The sequence below is a fragment of the Theropithecus gelada genome, chromosome 12, assembly GCF_003255815.1.
Source record: "Theropithecus gelada isolate Dixy chromosome 12, Tgel_1.0, whole genome shotgun sequence".
In the NCBI taxonomy this organism is placed as follows: Eukaryota; Metazoa; Chordata; class Mammalia; order Primates; family Cercopithecidae; genus Theropithecus; species Theropithecus gelada.
This window is the reverse complement of record NC_037680.1, coordinates 107,730,517-107,747,743: the sequence shown is the minus strand read 5'-3', so window position 1 is coordinate 107,747,743 and position 17,227 is coordinate 107,730,517. Positions and strand designations below refer to the sequence as shown.

Sequence of the window (17,227 nt, the reverse complement as noted above, 5' to 3'; positions counted from 1 at the left end):
CCAGACACAGACACCATTCACTCCAGATAAATGGTTCCTTGCTATGCTTTCTGTTGTACATTGCAACTCTCGTAGGGTTAACCCTTCTTATTTTCTCACTCTGCCTGCAACTTGCACCTGCTACTCTCTATTGGGCTCATCTCTTAGATCTGCTTTTCTTTTGCCCTGTTACTTGGGCAGACACCCCCTTCTCAGCCTCTAACAACGTAACTGCTTGGCTAGGAGGGACTGACTAACCCCCACTGGGGTCCCTCATTAATGGCACACATTGGATTAAGGTGCCAGGTAACACTATATATCACTACACTATCCTCCCACTGTGCATTAGTTATAAAAGTTCTAACCCTTACTGTGTACCGCCCAAACTCAAGTATGGCTATATCGTGGCAAAGGAAATGCCTTAACATTCCTGGTTGCAGACAGACTCAAACCGGGCAATACAACCAACACCACTTTCCCCAACATTCCTTCCTGTGCTAAAGAACGTAGCCGGGAAAGTAATGGATTCCACTTTGGCTGGGAGGTCTGTCATGGAGGACAAGCCTGTAGACCCCCACTTAGGCTATTATAACATCTTAGACTGGAGCCCTCACTGCCACTTGCAGAGCAACCATACTAATGTCTGCATCCATCGTGGCATGAATCACAGTTTTGTAGCCATGTCCTGTTCCCCTATAATTTGGGCCGATGGAGGGATAGGATATCCCAAACCTCAAGTAGAGTCCATGCCACCCCAAGACATTTTATGGTGCCTGGGACATCTTAGCATCTCCCTTAACACCTGGTATGGGACATATCATAATTCCAGTAACAACTATACTGTGACTTTTATTCATAATTACACAGATCAGTGCCTGATTTGCACTACCCATCCATATGTTTTCCTTATCAGAACCAATATTTCCATTATACCCCAAAACTCCACGTTTGTGACCTGAGTGCAGGGACAGGTTTGGTTCGCCTCATGCATCACTAATTACAACATACCTAATTTAAATACTACTAGTGTCATGGTATTAAGGAGACAATCTGAAGCTTTCCTACCAATTTTACACGTGATTGGCAAGGTTCCTCTGCTCTTGCCACCTGAGAACGTGCCCCGTACCAGGTCAGACTCAAAAGATTTACAGGCACACTTATAACCTGTGTAGTCTCAGTCATAGTCATTTTAGCAACTGCTAGTATTGCTATGGACTCTATTACTGAATCAATACAAACAGTTACCTTTGTAGATAACTTGGCCAAAAATGTGTCTAATGAACTTCTCTTACAGCAGGGTATAGATCAAAAGATTCTTGCAAGCCTGCAAGCCCCTGAGGCTGCCTTAGAATATGTAGGGGAGCGGCAAGATGCACTGGCATTCCAATAGTACTTAAACTGTGACTGGGAGCATAAGCATACCTGTGTCACCTCTCTACCTTGGAATCAATCAATACATAGTTGGAATGAGATGAAACAACACCTCTGGGGAACCTTACATGATAATTTAACAGCAGACGTAAGGCAACTTAAAACTAAAATTCTAGAATCCCTAAACACCGTAGATCTACAAACCCAACAAACAGCCATATGGAAGGATGTGCGATAACATCTCTTCTGGATAGACCCCCACTCCTGGGGGGGGTCACTCCTTGATTGAAAAATAATGTTACTGATTATACTCATGTTTGTCTTATGTTATTTACTAATTCTAGGATGTGAAGCCAGAAAATGAGTTATAACCGCTATGCCTAACAAACCTGTTGCTGCACACATCTGTACTCCTCAATCAACAAAACCTGATGCAAAACACAGAAAAGGGGGAGATATAGGAGATCAGTCAGGGTGGTGGGAAAAGTTATAACAATTATAGGGAAAGATGCAAACTTTCTTGGAAGGCCAGGAGGTTTTTAAAAAGCTTCAAGAGGATTTAGCTGAAGGCAGTTAAATTCTCTTAAGAGCAAGGGTTAGATAACAAGGGAAAGTAAAGGAACTTATCTAGATAAATTTGTTTACTCTTGTCTCCAGAACTAACCTTTGATCATTTGTGTGCAGGACAGCACTCTACTTGGGGGGTCGACAATGTTAATTACCCACAAATTGTGTTTGCTCCAAGCCTTCCTCATTAAATCTGTACTAAATAAATACGAGCATCTCCAGCTTATCAGGGCAGCTAACTGTCTTCGGCCCTAGTGCCGGCAGCCTCCTAGCCTGCTCTTTCACTAGATATCCATGTCTGAGAACTTCTTTTACCTATCGCTTGGCCAGGGTCTGCAGGTCAGACCTGGCAAGTGATTACTTCTTTTATACTTTTTCGTATACCTAACATGTCAACAATGTTGACAGCATCTTCAGGAGTAGGTTCTATCTCAAGAAACTACTTTCTTTGCTCATCCCTAAGAAGCAACTCCTCAGCCATTGATGTTTTATCATGAGACTGCAATTCAGTCACATCTTCAGATTCCATCTCTAATTCTAGTTCTCTTGTTATTTTCACCAATTCTGCAATTCCTTCTTCCACTAAAGCCTTGAACCCCTCAAAGTTATCCATGAGGGATGGAATAAACTTCTTCTAGACTCCTGCTAATGTTGATATTTTGACTTCCTCCTGTGAATCATGAATGTTCTTATGGCATCTGAAATGGTGACTCCTTTCCAGAAGGCATTCAATTTACTTTGCCCGGAGCCATCAGAGGAATCACTTTCTACGGAAGCTAGTCTTTTTTATTTATTTTATATATTTTTGAGATGCAGTCTTGCTCTGTCGCCCAGGATGCAGCGCAATGGTGTGATCTCAGCTCCCTGCAACCCCCGCCTCCCAGGTTCAAGGGATTTTCCTGCCTCAGCCTCCCGAGTAGCTGGGATTACAGGCACCTGCCACCATGTCCAGCTAAGTTTTGTATTTTTAGTAGACACAAGGTTTCACCAGAGACAGGGTTTCACAATGTTGGCCAGGCTGGTCTTGAACTCCTGACCTTGGGTGATCTGCTGCACTGGCTTCCCAAAGTGTTGGGATTACAGGCATGAGCCACCATGCCCAGCCTATGGCAGCTATAGTCTTAAGAAATGACTTAAATAATACAACTTGAAAGTAAAAAGTACTCCTCGATCCATGGACTGCAGAATGGATGTTGTGTTAGCAGGCATAAAAATAACATTAATCTCCTTGTACAACTCCAACAGAACCCACGGGGGACCAAGTACACTGTCTATGAGCAGTAATATTTTGAAAAGAATCTTTTTTCTGGGCAGTAGGTCTCAACAGTAGGCTTCAAACATTTAGCATGCCATGTATACAGATGTGCTGTGTGATGGTTAATACTGAGTGTCAACTTGACTGGATTGAAGGATGAAAAGTATTGATCCTGGGTGTGCCTGTGAGGGTGTTGCCAAAGGTGATTAACATTTGAGTCAGTGGGCTAGGGAAGGCAGATCCACCCTTAATCTGAGTGGGCATAATCTAACCAGCTCTCAGGGAATATAAAGCAGGCAGAAAAATGTGAAAAGGTGAGACTGGACCAGCCTCTCAGCCTACATCCTTCTCCTGTGCTGGACGCTTCCTGCCTTCAAACTTTGGACTCCAAGTTCTTCAGTTTTGAGACTCAAAGTGGCTCTCCTTGCTCCTTAAGCTTGCAGACAGCCTATTGTGGGACCTTGTGATTGTGTAAGTTAATACTTAATAAACTCATATATATATATGATATATATATATATCCTATTAATTCTGTCCCTCTAGGGAACCCTAATACATGCTGTCATCCAGGCTTTGTTGTTTCATTTACAGAGCAGAGAATAGCTTTAGCATAATTCTTAAGGGTCCTAGCATTTTCAGAATGATACACGAGCATTGGCTTCAACTTAAAGTTGCATTAGCTTCCGACAGGAACAGCCTGTCCTCTGAAGCTGTGAAACTAGGAACTGACTTCTCCTCTCTAGCTGTGAAAATCCTAGATGGCATCTTCTTCAAATAGAAGGCTATTCTGTCTACATGGAAAATCTGTTTTTAGTGTAGCCACCTTCATCAATGATCTTAGCTAGATCTTCCCGGTAACTTGCTGTAGCTTCTGCATCAGCACTTGCTGCCTCTCCTTGCACCTCCATGTTATGGAGACGGCTTCTTTCCTCAAACTTCATGAACCAAGCTCTCTGCTAGCTTCAAACTTTTCTTCTGCAGCTTCCTCACCTCTCTCAGCCTTTCCAGAACTGAAGAGTTAAGGTCTTGCTCTGGATTAGGCTTTGGCTTCAGGGAAGGTTTTGGCTGCTTTGATCTTCTCTCCAGAGCACAACTTTTTCCTTATCAACAATAAGGCTGTTGTGCTTTCTTATCATTTATGTGTCCACTGATGTAGCACTGTTAATTTTCTCCAAGAACTTTTTCTTTGCGTTCACAACTTGGCTGTCTGTGATGCAAGAGGCCTACCTTTGGCCTGTATCGACTTTTGACATGCCTTCCTCACTAAGCTTTAGCACTTCTAGTTTTTGATTTAAAGTGAGAAATGTGGGACTCTCTCTTTCACTTAAGCACTCAGAGGCCATTGTAGGGTTATTAATTGGCCTAATTTCAATACTGTTGTGTCTCAGGGAATAGGGAGTCCCAAGGAGAGGGACAGAGATGGAGGAATGATCGGTGTGTGGAGCAGTCAGAACACACACATTTATTGATTGAGTTTGCTGTTTTATATGGGTGTGGTTCGTGGTGTCCCAAAACAACTACAATGGTAATGTCAAAAATCACTGATGACAGATTACCATAACAGATACAATAATAACGAAAAAGTCTGAAATATTGTGAGGATTACCAAAATGTGACACAGAGAAATGAAATGAGCACACACTGTTAGAAAAATGGTTTTGATAGACTTGCTTGATGCAGGGTTCTCGCAAACCTTCAATTTTTAAACAAATGCAGTATCTGCAAAGCTTAATAAAGCAAAGTGTGGTAAAACAAGGTATGGCTGTATCTTAGCTAAGAGAAACACTGATGTCTGAGATTGAATCTAAGTAGACAGAACTACTGGAAGAACTACTATTACATCTATTAATACTACCACCAACTCCACAACTACAACTCCTACAATTACCATTATTAATACAAACTTAGTGCTTATTAGTGCCAGATACCTCTCTAAGGGCATCACACATATATTAATTCACTTGTCAAAAACATCTTCTCAGATGGGTATTATGATTATACTCATTTTAAAGATGAGGAAACTGAGGCGCAAAGAGGTTGAGCAACTTGCTGAAAATCATTCAGCTAGTAAGAAGATGAGTCAGGAGTCAACCCAGGCAGATGGGTTTAGAATGTGACTCCTTTTTTTTTTTTTGGGAGGGAGTCTCACTCTGTCGCCCAGGCTGCAGTGTAGTGGCGCGATCTCGGCTCACTGCAACTTCCGCCTCCCGGGTTTAAGTGATTCTCCTGCCTCAGGCTCCCAAGTAGCTGAGATTACAGGCGTGTGCCACCATGCCTGGCTAATTTTTTGTATTTTTAGTAGAGACAGTGTTTCACTGTGTTAGTCAGGATGATCTCGAACTCCTGACCTAGTGATCCGCCTGCCTCAGCCTCCCAAAGTGCTGGGATTATAGGCTTGAGCCACCATGCCCGGCCAAGAATGTGACTTCTTAAACAACTATATCATACTGCCAAGGATAGCTCCATGACTACAAGTAAAAAATAATGCTTAAAAATTTTCACTCTGGCATTTAAACAAAACCTATTACCTTTCACTTTCATTAAAGACCTTCAAAAACTTTACAAACCTATGTAAGAGATAATACCCATTTGAACTACCAATATACACAAAGAGGAATACTGGATGTGTTATTTGGATTTAAAAAGTTAAACGAATAAGCAGAATGCTACCAAAAAATGAACAGAAATAATTAAATCATTTTACTACTTCTCAAAGAGGTTCTCAGAATCCCATGATGTACTTTGTTCTTTTTCAGATGAACAGTACTAATCTTGCTATTAAATGGTCCTCACTCTGAACCCAGATATACTCCTCAGGTATTTAGCTTTTGTTTAGTGACTAACTACTGTTTGGTAGTTTCGGTAGTGACGACAACATTTCCAAAAAAACCGAAATATAAATAGAATAAGAAGTTAGAAGTTATTACCTGAATAGAATGAACCCAAGTGATTCTACTGCTGCCCTCCTGACATCATCATTAACATCACTTACCTAGGGGGAAAAGTTTAAGATTATATTATACCATGTAGTATATCACTAGACCAAACTGGTATGAGAGGTCAGCAACATTCAATAGTGAGTGTATACCTCACTATTGATAGGTATACCAAAACATTATGTTGCACACCTCTAAACATATACAATAAATGAATATATTCAAAAAATAGACACGTGTATTTTTATTTTTATAGAGACAGGGTCTCCCTATGTTTCCCAGTCTGGTCTCAAACTTCTGGGGCTCAGGAGATCCTCCCACCTTGGCCTCACAAAGTGCTGGGATTATAGGCATAAGTCACTGCACCTGGCCACATGTATTTTTGAAGAATAAATTTCTGTACCCAATTTAGAAAAAGTTATTGAAAAATTTCAATTCAGGGACTTAGAAGTCTTCACAGCTTGGTAAAGTTTAAGATTCAGGGTTACTTCTCTCTCTCTCTCTCTCTCTCTCTCTCTTTTTTTTTTTTCTCCTTTGAGACAGAGTCTTACTCTTATTTAAATTCACTCTGTCGCCCAGGCTGCAGCGTAGTGGTGCAATCTTGGCTCAATGCAACCTCTGCCTCCTGGGTTCAAGCGATTCTCCTGCTGTAGGCTCCCAAATAGCTGGGACTATAGGCGTGTGCCACCATGCCCAGCTAATTTTTGTATTTTTTGTGGAGATGGTGTTTCATCATGTTGGACAGGCTGGTCTTAAACTCCTGACCTCAGGTGATCCACCCACCACTGCCTCCCAAGTGCTGGGATTACAGGCGTACGCCACCATGCCTGGCCCCAGGGCTACTTCTTAAGACTATTTCAATTGGCCAGACACAGTGGCTCATACCTGTAATCCCAGCACTTTTGAGAGGCCAAAACAGGAGGATTGCTTGAGTCCAGGAGTTCGAGATCTGCCTAGGCAACATAGCGAGACCCTGTCTCCACAAAAAGTTAAAAAATCAGGCAGGCACGGTGGTGTGTGCCTGTAGTTCTAGCTACATGGGAAGCAGAGGTAGGAGGAGGATCGCTTGAGCCCAGTAGTTTGAGGCTGCAATGAGTTGTGATCGTGCTACTGCACTCCAGCCTGGGTGACAGTGAAACCCTGTATCAAAGTCTCTAAAAAGAAAAAAGAAAAAAAAAAAAAAGACAATTTCAGCTGCATTATAGCTTTTGCAAAATACGAACATTTAGAACATACTGTACTGCTAAAAAAATTATTTATTAATTACTAATAAATATTGTGGAAAATATTATCTCTGGGAAAAAGGAGTTAACAATAGTTTTAAGTCTTTCTGCATAGAAAGATACCCTTAGTTTACTTTTTCCCAGCACCATGATGACAAAAACCTATTAAGACATGTGGAATGTCCACTGTGTGACCAGGCAGTATTACTTATTGCTGATAACTATATTTGGATTAGGAGAACTATGAGTGGAAAAAGCATTTTGGAAAACATGGGCATTGGCTTTCCTGTGCAATGCATCTCCTGTAATAGATCACGTTCCTTAGGGGTCCCGGGGTGTGTGTGGGGGGGTTGTTTGTTTTTAGAGATACGGTCTTGCCCTGTCGTACAGGCTAGAGTGTGGTGGTATAATTATAGCTCATGGTCCACTTCACTTTCCAGAGCAGCTGGGATTACAGGCATGAGCCACTGCACCCACTAGGGGTATGTGGAAGCTAACTTCACTGGCCGTAAAAAGAAATAAATGGTTCCTGTTCTTCACTGGATTTCCCTATCCTAGAGCGGCCACACACACTTACAAGGTCTTGTCCCTTACAAATGAGGGTGCTCCTTGCAGTAGGATTTTAGAAGTTGTACCTGAATGGCTTTAAGGACTTCCATTTATATAGGACTGTTATCCCGTCCCATATCCTTCTGAAAAGCTAAGTGAACCTAGTGCTAGGTTATGGCCTGTTGGGTCCAGTAAATGACAATCACAACCTAAGACCACTGGTGGTGGTCATGTGCTGGGGATGCTGGAGTCACCTAGACACTTATTGTCTATCTGCAAGCTTTTCCATCCACCCTACTCCCAAGAAAGGTCAGAGTACTTACAGCAACATGTAGCAGGCGTCGAATTGCTTTGTTGTTACCAGAGCCACAATAAGCCATGGCTACAGTATACATTCCAGACCTTCGAAGAATTGGGTCCTAAGAAAAATAATTTAACATTAATCATCAACTTATTTCAAACAGTAACTTCTACAGTCTAACAGGCATAGAGGCATCCACCAAGTAAGCTGGTCTCAGGTAAGAAATGATGAGCTCAACAACTCTTGTGGTTGGTAGTTTTTGAAATAAATGGGGCAATAAAACACATAAATACAGAAGGAGGTAGCTGCTCTTAATTCCCACTACGCTATGCAATATGCCTGCCCTGCTTCATACTTTTTAGGAAGTATAAAGTCAAGTCAACGGCAACAGCCACTCCTATGGCAGTCCACTTCCTTTTATCAATCAAGCAAGGAAGTTGGCTTCTAATTCTACATTTTTACCTTATTTAAATTCCTGGGTACTGAGTGCTGAGTGGAAGAAAGATGGACCCTGATAACTGAACAAATTAATTAATAATTTTATCAATAAACTATAACAGTTCTTTTTATCAGATTATAGAGAACAGTTATTACCTGCCACTAACTACCTACCATATACAACACCATTATAAAAACAAAACAAAAGGCAATGGAAAAAAAACCTCATCCAAATAAACAAATATAGAGATTGGCACTGTTTTCTGATAAAAGAATAATGAAGTAAACTTTGTATCTTATTAAATGACTACTAAATCATTCCAAAAATATTAATTTCTTTTTTTTTTTGAGATGGAGTCTCGCTCTGTCACTGAGGATGGAGTGCAGTGGTTCGATCCCTGCTCACTGTAACCTCTGTCTCCCAGGCTCAAGTGATTCTCGTGCCTCAGCCTCCCAAGTAGCTGGGATTACAGGTGCCCACCACCATGCCCAGCTAATTTTTTTTTCTATGTTTAGTAGAGACAGGGTTTCACCATGTTGGCCAGGCTGGTTTTGAACTCCTGACCTCAAGTGATCCACCTGCCTCGGCCTCCCAAAATGCTAGGATTACAGGTGAGAGCCACCGCACCTGGCCCAAAAATATTATTTCTAAAAGAAATCAACTCGTGAATTCCTAAAGAACTATGCTGAATCTGCTTATGAGTATCACCAATCTGAAGCTATAGTAAAATTTAAAATCCTCAAATTACTCCCATGTACTTTTCTAATCAGTGCTTTTATTTCTTAAATTCTATTAGGCTTTATAAACATTGCAAGAAGTTTTATGAATAAATGTACCTACATGTTCTGATGGGAACAGAGTTAATTTCCAGTGAAGTTAAGTGTTTTTTACATGCTGGAGATAAATGGACAGTGAGGGATGTATGTGATCTCACCTTGTCACGACAGAGAGATTCAATGAGAGCATCAGCCTCTTCCATCCTCCCGTACATTACTAATGCAATGCCAACTGCAAGACCACGCAGAATCTTCTCATGTTGAGTTTCTTGTGCATAACCGACCATGTCCTCAATAGCCTGGGCATTTTTAGAGCCCAACATAACCAAACCTAGGGCCAGGCCAGCTGCTTCCCCTAGCAAGTAACGAGTCAAATGTTAACAAAGAGTTATGTTTTTAAAGTCAATGAAACATCCAACTGAAAGTAGCACGTTTTTTGCATAAACTATCAAAAAACCACTAGCTTCTGACAGCATTTTTTAAAACCATCTGGTAAAAAGGATACTTTATGTGGAAGCACAGTCATACATTTATGGTTGTTTTCCTTTTAAACTTTGACAGAATATACCATCAAATCCTATAGTGATTTCAAAGGAGACATTTAGATAACATTTTTTCTACATTATCACCAAGCAGTATGGAGTAAGTAGATCACTCTAATAAATTCCTATTTGCAAAAGTCAGTTATGCAAGTGGACACACAGGATATACCATTTTAGAAAGCCTATATATCATAAAACTTGTTTTAAAAGATAACTTTGACAAATGGAGCAAAATTCACTTCAAGTATAGAAATCCATCGTAATTTTAAGAGGCTACAAAATATAGGTAGAAACTAATGTAATTATATTTACATTAATTAATACTTAAGTTTGTTAGCTTTAGAAAGAAATGCTTACCTGTCACTGCATCATCCTGATAAAGGTTTGTTTTTAGCAAATCATAAACATCTTGACGTGCAGTTCCCATGGCTGCCAAACCAAGGCCCAGACTGCCACCATGTCTAACGATCTAAGGAAAAAACATAGATTCCACTGATTTGGTACACTATACTTAACATACAAGCTCTTATTCTAATTTCAAAATATAGTTTCACATTAAATATGCAGAGGTGGGCTCAGTAAGAATGATCAAAGGATTTGATAATCAAAAGGTCAGTGACAAACTCAGCAATTTCAGTTTTTTGTTTGAGATGTAGTTTCGCTCTTGTCACCAAGGCTAGAGTGCAATGGTGCAATCTGGGCTCACTGCAACCTCCGCCTCCTGGGTTCAAGTGATTCTCCTGCCTTAGCCTCTCGAGTAGCTGGGATTACAGGTGGCTGCCACCACACCCGCCTAATTTTTGTATTTTTAGTAGAGACAGGGTTTCACCATGTTGGCCAGGCTGGTCTGGAACTTCTAACCTCAGGTGATCCGCCTGACTTGGCCTCCCAAAGTTCTGGGATTATAGGTGTGAGCCACCGTGTCCAGCCCAGCAATTTCAGTTTTAATAGAATGATATTTGCTGATGCCAAAAAATAATGAGCTGAGGCTGGATTGGTGGCTCATGCTTGTAATCCCAGCACTTTAGGAGGCTGAGGTAGGAAGATCACTTGAGCCCAGAAGTTTGAGACCAGCCTGGGCAACATACGGAGATTCAGTCTGTCCAAAAAAATAAACACAAATTAGCTGAGCATGGTGGTGCATGCCTGTGATCCCAGCTACTCAGGAGGCTGAGGTGGAAGAATGGCTTGAGCCCAGGAAGTTGAAGCTGCAGTGAGCCATGATCATGCCACTGCACTCCAGCCTGGGCAACACAGCAAGAAACTGTCTCAAAAAATAATGATAATAAATTAAAAATAGTGAGTTGCAAAATGAACGTGAGAAAACACAGTGGGCAGAGAGAGGCCAACTCTCTTTCAGTAGGTTTACATGAGAAGGGGAGGAAAAAGACTGAACAACTAAGAGGGAGATGTCAAGAAAATAATTTTGTTTAGGATAGATGAGACCTGAGTATGTTCATGGGTTGAGGGAAAGGAGGCAGTACAGAGTGAGAGGCTACAGACAGAGGAGAAAAAGGTATCTAATGGAACATGGTTGTGAAGAAAGTGGTTGAAAATGAGGTCAGAGTACATCCGAAATATATACATTTGAAAGAAGAAACTTTAGTGGTCATCTGTCATTTTTGAATGCACGGCATCCTTCTATTGGTGACAGCATCCCAACATTCCCTTGGTAATACTCCTCCCCACTGGTTAGAGTCTTGGTGGGACTGTCATTTAAGAAGCTCCCACCTTCTCCTAGCCAAAGTGTGACCCAACCCAGAGCAATACAATGCTCCTTCTTTGGAATTTTTGTCTTTCTTAAGTGGAATAACCCAATGGCCAGAAATGTTTCAAGTTCATTCATCCTGAAGGTAGGGTCCTGAAAAGGCTATTTCATTAGTTCCTGTTATCTAGCATCTGTGGTGTTGCTCTGGTTCCTTAACCTTTGTGAGAACTAGTTTATCAGCCTTTCTGTTAATTATATAAGGTATTTCCAATAAACTTCTTATTCGAGTTAGTTAGAAATGGTTTTTAATGCTATCTATTGGTGTTTCTTTTTTGTAACCATAAACCCTATCCCATAAGAAAGTTTTTTACCTGAGACCAGAGGAAATAAGGTAAAAATGTGTGTACTTGCACACATGATTTGTGGCTTAGGGGCTTATTGAGACAGATCATCCTATTGGCTTCAATCTTTTCACTAATGCATGAGGGCAAGGTTTTCTGGATCACTTAACTACTCTCCTGATGGCCCTCACTCCAATATAGAAGTCAGTCTAAAATTGTATTTTAAGGTTCCTTAAAATAAGAACAGGGCTACTTAGTAAGCTTTTCCAAAAGATTTACATTTTAAACAATTATCAAAGATCAAAACAAGCAAGGATTCTAACTTCTGAGAGACTGCAATTTCTTTTTTTTTGTTGTTGAGATGGAGTCTCGCTCTGTCGCCCAGGCTGGAGTGCAGTGGCGCGATCTTGGCTCACTGCAAGCTCCGCCTCCCAGGTTTACGCCATTCTCCTGCCTCAGCCTCCTGAGTAGCTGGGACTACAGGCACCTGCCACAGCGCCCGGTTAATTTTTTGTATTTTTTAGTAGAGACGGGGTTTCACCGTGGTCTCGATCTCCTGACCTTGTGATCCGCCCGCCTCAGCCTCCCAAAGTGCTAGGATTACAGGCGTGAGCCACCGCGCCTGGCTTGCAATTTCTTTAGGCCTTAATTTCCAGCAAAATGTTAGGGCCCAAACTAGATGATAACTAAGGTCACTTGTAGTTGTAACATTTTAAGATGAAAGTGTGGGAATACAACATGTTTTACAAATACATGCAGGGCTTAAAGGAGCGAGAAACACAATTTTAGCTCATCAAGAAGGAAATGAAATTACCTAAAAAACAAAAACAAAAAAAAAAAAAAAACCCCCCAAAAACCCCAAAAAAACCCAAGATAATAGTTGTTTTGGGTATTCCTAAATCCTGTGAAATCTCCAGTCACTAAAATAATTTGGCAAATATGTTATCCTGGATTCTTGAGTTTTGGAAACTTAGTTTTCCATTTTAGTACTTACATCATTGCTGGCATTCTTAAGCTGATTAAGCAGATAGTCAATTATATCACCACCATGATTGGCATGAATAAGACCTAGTGCATAGAGACCTCCACCTTCCTGATAGGCTGATCCTGGAGAAGTATCCTTGGGAAGGTATGTTGCCATTAACTGTAATGCTTCTTTTTCATGACCCTATAAAGGTAAGCCATGACAAAGCTGTCAAAAAGAGAAAGTAAGAAGAAAAAAGACACAATGTTTTCTATGACTACTGCCTTTTCCCCAGAATGTTCACTTGCTAAGAGAGAAGGAGGTAGTGGGGCTCTCTCTCATATAATTGTATCACTCAAACAAGAGGACAAGCCTTTAAGAGACCCAGTTACACTCTGGTTAGAAAAAAAAAATCACAAATGCTTCAATTTTTTTTCCCTTTGTTTTATAACATTTGCCCAAATCCATCTCAGATCTCAGACTATGCAAATAACATTTCAATTTATCCTTTCAATGGCTTATACAGTCTTTATAGAAACAAATTTCCACTTTTTATTAAAAACAAACACACATATAAATATTTTAGTATCTTATTTACTTTAGGCTTCCCTACAAGATGACTTATCTGACTTAACAAAGTATACTTGTTAATGAATTATAATAAACTTTTACTTTTTCTTAACCCCAGAAAAATTACTTCTTTTCAGATGCCTGTTTACACTGACCAATATATGTTACCTTATGAATTACACCCAAACTGGCTGTAGCAGTAAATTTTGCCCAGTTAGTAGCTCTGGCCAACCATTCCAAGTTATCTCTGTAAAAAAAGAAGATGTAGTTATTTTAATTAGTATTAAAACAAATGAATTCCTTAAAGCTTTTTAACACTAAGGTCAAAAACATTAAAATTTTACCTTGAACACTTTCAAATTACTTTGTGGATCTCAAGTTACTACTGATTCTATTTTCCCTCTTAAGCTGTTCTTAGTATTTTAAGGATTTTTTAAATGCATGATATGTGATTCTACTATAAATAAAAAAAAATTATATAAAATTTTAGAGCTTAATGTATTTCCTTCAAGAGCCTACAATCAAGCCAAGTAATAAAAGGAATTAATTTTACCTTAAAACAAGTAGAAATACGCAATAACAAATACATAAAATAGCAAAAATATACTTTAGAATTAAGGACTGGTTAACAAGGGAACTACTGTTAACACAATGTCTGTTAAAAAGGATTTTAGGCCGCGTGCGGTGGTTCACGTCTGTAATCCCAGCACTTTGGGAGGCCGAGGTGGGCGGATCACCTGAGGTCAGGAGTTCAAGACCAGCCTGACCAACATGGCAAAACCCCACCTCTACTAAAAATACAAAAATTAGCCAGGCATAGTGGTGTGCGCCTATAATCCCACCTACTTGGGAGGCTGAGGCAGGAGAATCGCTTGAATCCAGGAGATGGAGGTTGCAGTAAGCCCAGATTGCATCACTGCCCTCCGGCCTGGGGCACAGAGTAAGACTGTACCCAAAAAAAAAAAAGATTTTAAACCAAAGTGGAAATCACCAAGCATATTTACCTAAGAAACTGGTCACTGGTTGTCCCACAGTGCATAAAAGAGTTTGCTATAACGGTTGCTGTATGACATACGGAATTCCGTACTGCATCCTGCAACAACAAATAGAGAATTGTTTCATCACTGGCAAAGTATTCATATATGCACACCCTCACACACACAGTCAGAGGTCCTATTTTGTGGTAAAAGCATGAACAAATTGAACTGAGATTTAAAATATGGATTTTGGCTATTTCTTTTATAAAGACTAAATAGCTAGTTTACACAAACAAGCAAGTCAAAGTTTTATTTGCAGTTTTAACAGAGCTTAACGGCAGATTTTAGGTGGGGAATTTAGATAGCGGATTTTCTATCCTTTGGTTTAAACTTGCTTTTTCTCTTCTGCATCTTGCCGAAGGTCTCCAAGGTATTGCGATAACCTGAGGAGCAGTGCTGCACCTCTGACAGTTACCAAATAATTTTGTTTATTTTTAGTTTTTGAGACAGAGTGTTGCTCGGCTGCCCAGGCTGGAGTGCAGTGGCGTGATCTCAGCTCACTGCAGCCTCCACTTCCAGGGTTCAAGGGATTCTCCTGCCTCAATCTCCCAAGTAGCTGGGATTACAGGTATGTACCATCACGCCTGGCTAATTTTTGTATTTTAAGTAGAGACGGGGTTTCACCATATTGGCCAAGCTGGTCTTGAACTCCTGACCTCAGGTGATCCGCCTGCCTCGACCTCCCAGAGTGCTGGGATTACAGGTGTAAGCCACCGTACCTGGTCAAATTTTGCTTATTTTTTAATGAGACTATATTATAAAGACTAGCTTTAAATTCTCATGAATGGAGACCATATGATTCTGCATATTTTTTGCCATTTGCAAAGACTATATTAAAAGTTTCAAAAAGCATTCTTACATATGTTTCAATCAAACAACTATTTAACCATCTACTAATATATGGCTATAAAAAAATGACTTTGGGAAGGAGTATTGGGTAAATAAGAGAAGGAAGATTTTTAATGTTATATATCTTTTTATATTAAAATATTTTGAATCAAATATATTCCTTGCTAAAAAATTAAAATTAGTATTAATAACTGTTAAGATCAGTATCTCAAAAAACGTTGCAACAAGATAAGAATTGCTGCTCTCAAGGACATCATAGTTCAATGGGAAATATAGACACATAAACAAACTGAATTAGTATTCTTTTTTTTTTTGTAATAAAAGGAAAGCACAGATTTATTGAAATGAAAGTACACTCCACAAAAGTGGAGCAGGCTGAAGCAAGCAGCTCAAGAGCCTATATTAATATTCTGATTGTGCTATTTGTCTAACTGCTCCATGTATACATTAAAAATGAAAAAATGAGTTAACTAAGCTTCCCAACAAGAGACAAACATAAAAACAGGAGCTCAGGCCGGGCATGGTGGCTCATGCCTGTAATCTCAGCACTTTGGGAGGCTGAGGCGGGCAGATCACAAGGTCAGGAGATCGAGACCATCCTGGCTAACAGGGTGAAACCCCGTCTCTACTAAAAATACAAAAAATTAGCTGGGCATGGTGGTGGGCGCCTGTAATCCCAGCTACTCAGGAGGCTGAGGCAGGAGAATGGCATGAACCTGGGAGGCGGAGCTTGTGGCGAGCAGAGATCACACCACTGCACTCCAGCCTGGGCAACAGAGCGAGACTCCATCTAAAAAAAAACAGAACAAAAAACAAAAACAAACAAAAAAAAAACTGGAGCTCAATCATTGCTAATTTTCTTCCTTTCCAACAACTTCAAAAGGATCATTGATTGCTATTTTTTCAAAACTTACTTTTTCCTTAATTAGAAATAAAATACAAGAAAGTATCCAACAAGAAATATTATAATTACTTACATTCAATGAAGAAGTAAATATTTATAAAAACCCTCTCTTATTGATGAATTTCTTACCTTCGTGTTTTTTAGAATCATGAGGTCTGTATTATTGTTTCGTATTAAGAACTGCAGATGTAACTCAATAGCCATTTCACCACTTAAAATTTTAATCATTTTCAAAGTCTGGTCCTTAGGCTCTGGACTCTGCCAAATCAAACAAAAAAAAATGAAAACTCATAAACAGTATTACTATAATCCACTAATCCAACTTGTTTCATCAGCCCTAAACCAGTGAAATTCAAGCAGTCCATTTTAAGAGAAAGGATAATTTATTTCTTTATTAGATGCTACTGAGATAACACACTAGCTCGATGGAAGAATACAATTCATCCCCCACTGGCTTTCAACATAAAATGTTTAAATATTCAAAAAAACTGGGAAAGAATAATTACTGATGACATGCAGGAAAATTACTTTTCATTAAATGAGTCCATTTATATTTTAATTGAGAAACTTCCTCCTTGAAATTGAGAAAACTGAATAATCAACATATATATATACATGGAGTATAGTGGTGCAATCTTGGCTCACTGCAACCTCTACTTCCCAAGCTCAAGCGATTCTCCCGAGTACCTGGGATTAAAGGTGTATGCCACCATGCTCAGTTAATTTTTGTATTTTTAGTAGAGACGGGGTTTTGCCATGTTGGCCAGGCTAGTTTCGAACTCCTGACCTCAGGTGATCCACCCACATCGGCCTCCCAAAGTGCTGGGATTACATGCATGAACCATAGCACCCAGCCTTGATTTTATGTATGAACTACCATGCCACCAACACAACTTTCCAACCAGACGAAGAACAG

At 40.0% G+C, this 17,227-nt stretch overlaps 1 protein-coding gene across 4 annotated transcripts in view; it reads right to left on the bottom strand.

Moving 5' to 3' along the window:
• The window catches only part of PSMD1 (proteasome 26S subunit, non-ATPase 1), a 119,881-nt gene that overhangs the window by 80,791 nt on the left and 21,863 nt on the right, over window positions 1-17,227 (bottom strand). For all 4 annotated transcript variants that reach the window (XM_025405615.1, XM_025405616.1, XM_025405617.1 and 1 more), the window contains 8 exons: window positions 16,441-16,569; window positions 14,526-14,614; window positions 13,690-13,768; window positions 12,982-13,155; window positions 10,296-10,407; window positions 9,555-9,751; window positions 8,204-8,299; window positions 6,100-6,164 (listed from right to left, as the gene is read on the bottom strand). In XM_025405615.1, the coding sequence (XP_025261400.1) occupies window positions 6,100-6,164; window positions 8,204-8,299; window positions 9,555-9,751; window positions 10,296-10,407; window positions 12,982-13,155; window positions 13,690-13,768; window positions 14,526-14,614; window positions 16,441-16,569 (941 nt within the window). The remainder of the gene's footprint in view (window positions 1-6,099; window positions 6,165-8,203; window positions 8,300-9,554; window positions 9,752-10,295; window positions 10,408-12,981; window positions 13,156-13,689; window positions 13,769-14,525; window positions 14,615-16,440; window positions 16,570-17,227) is intronic.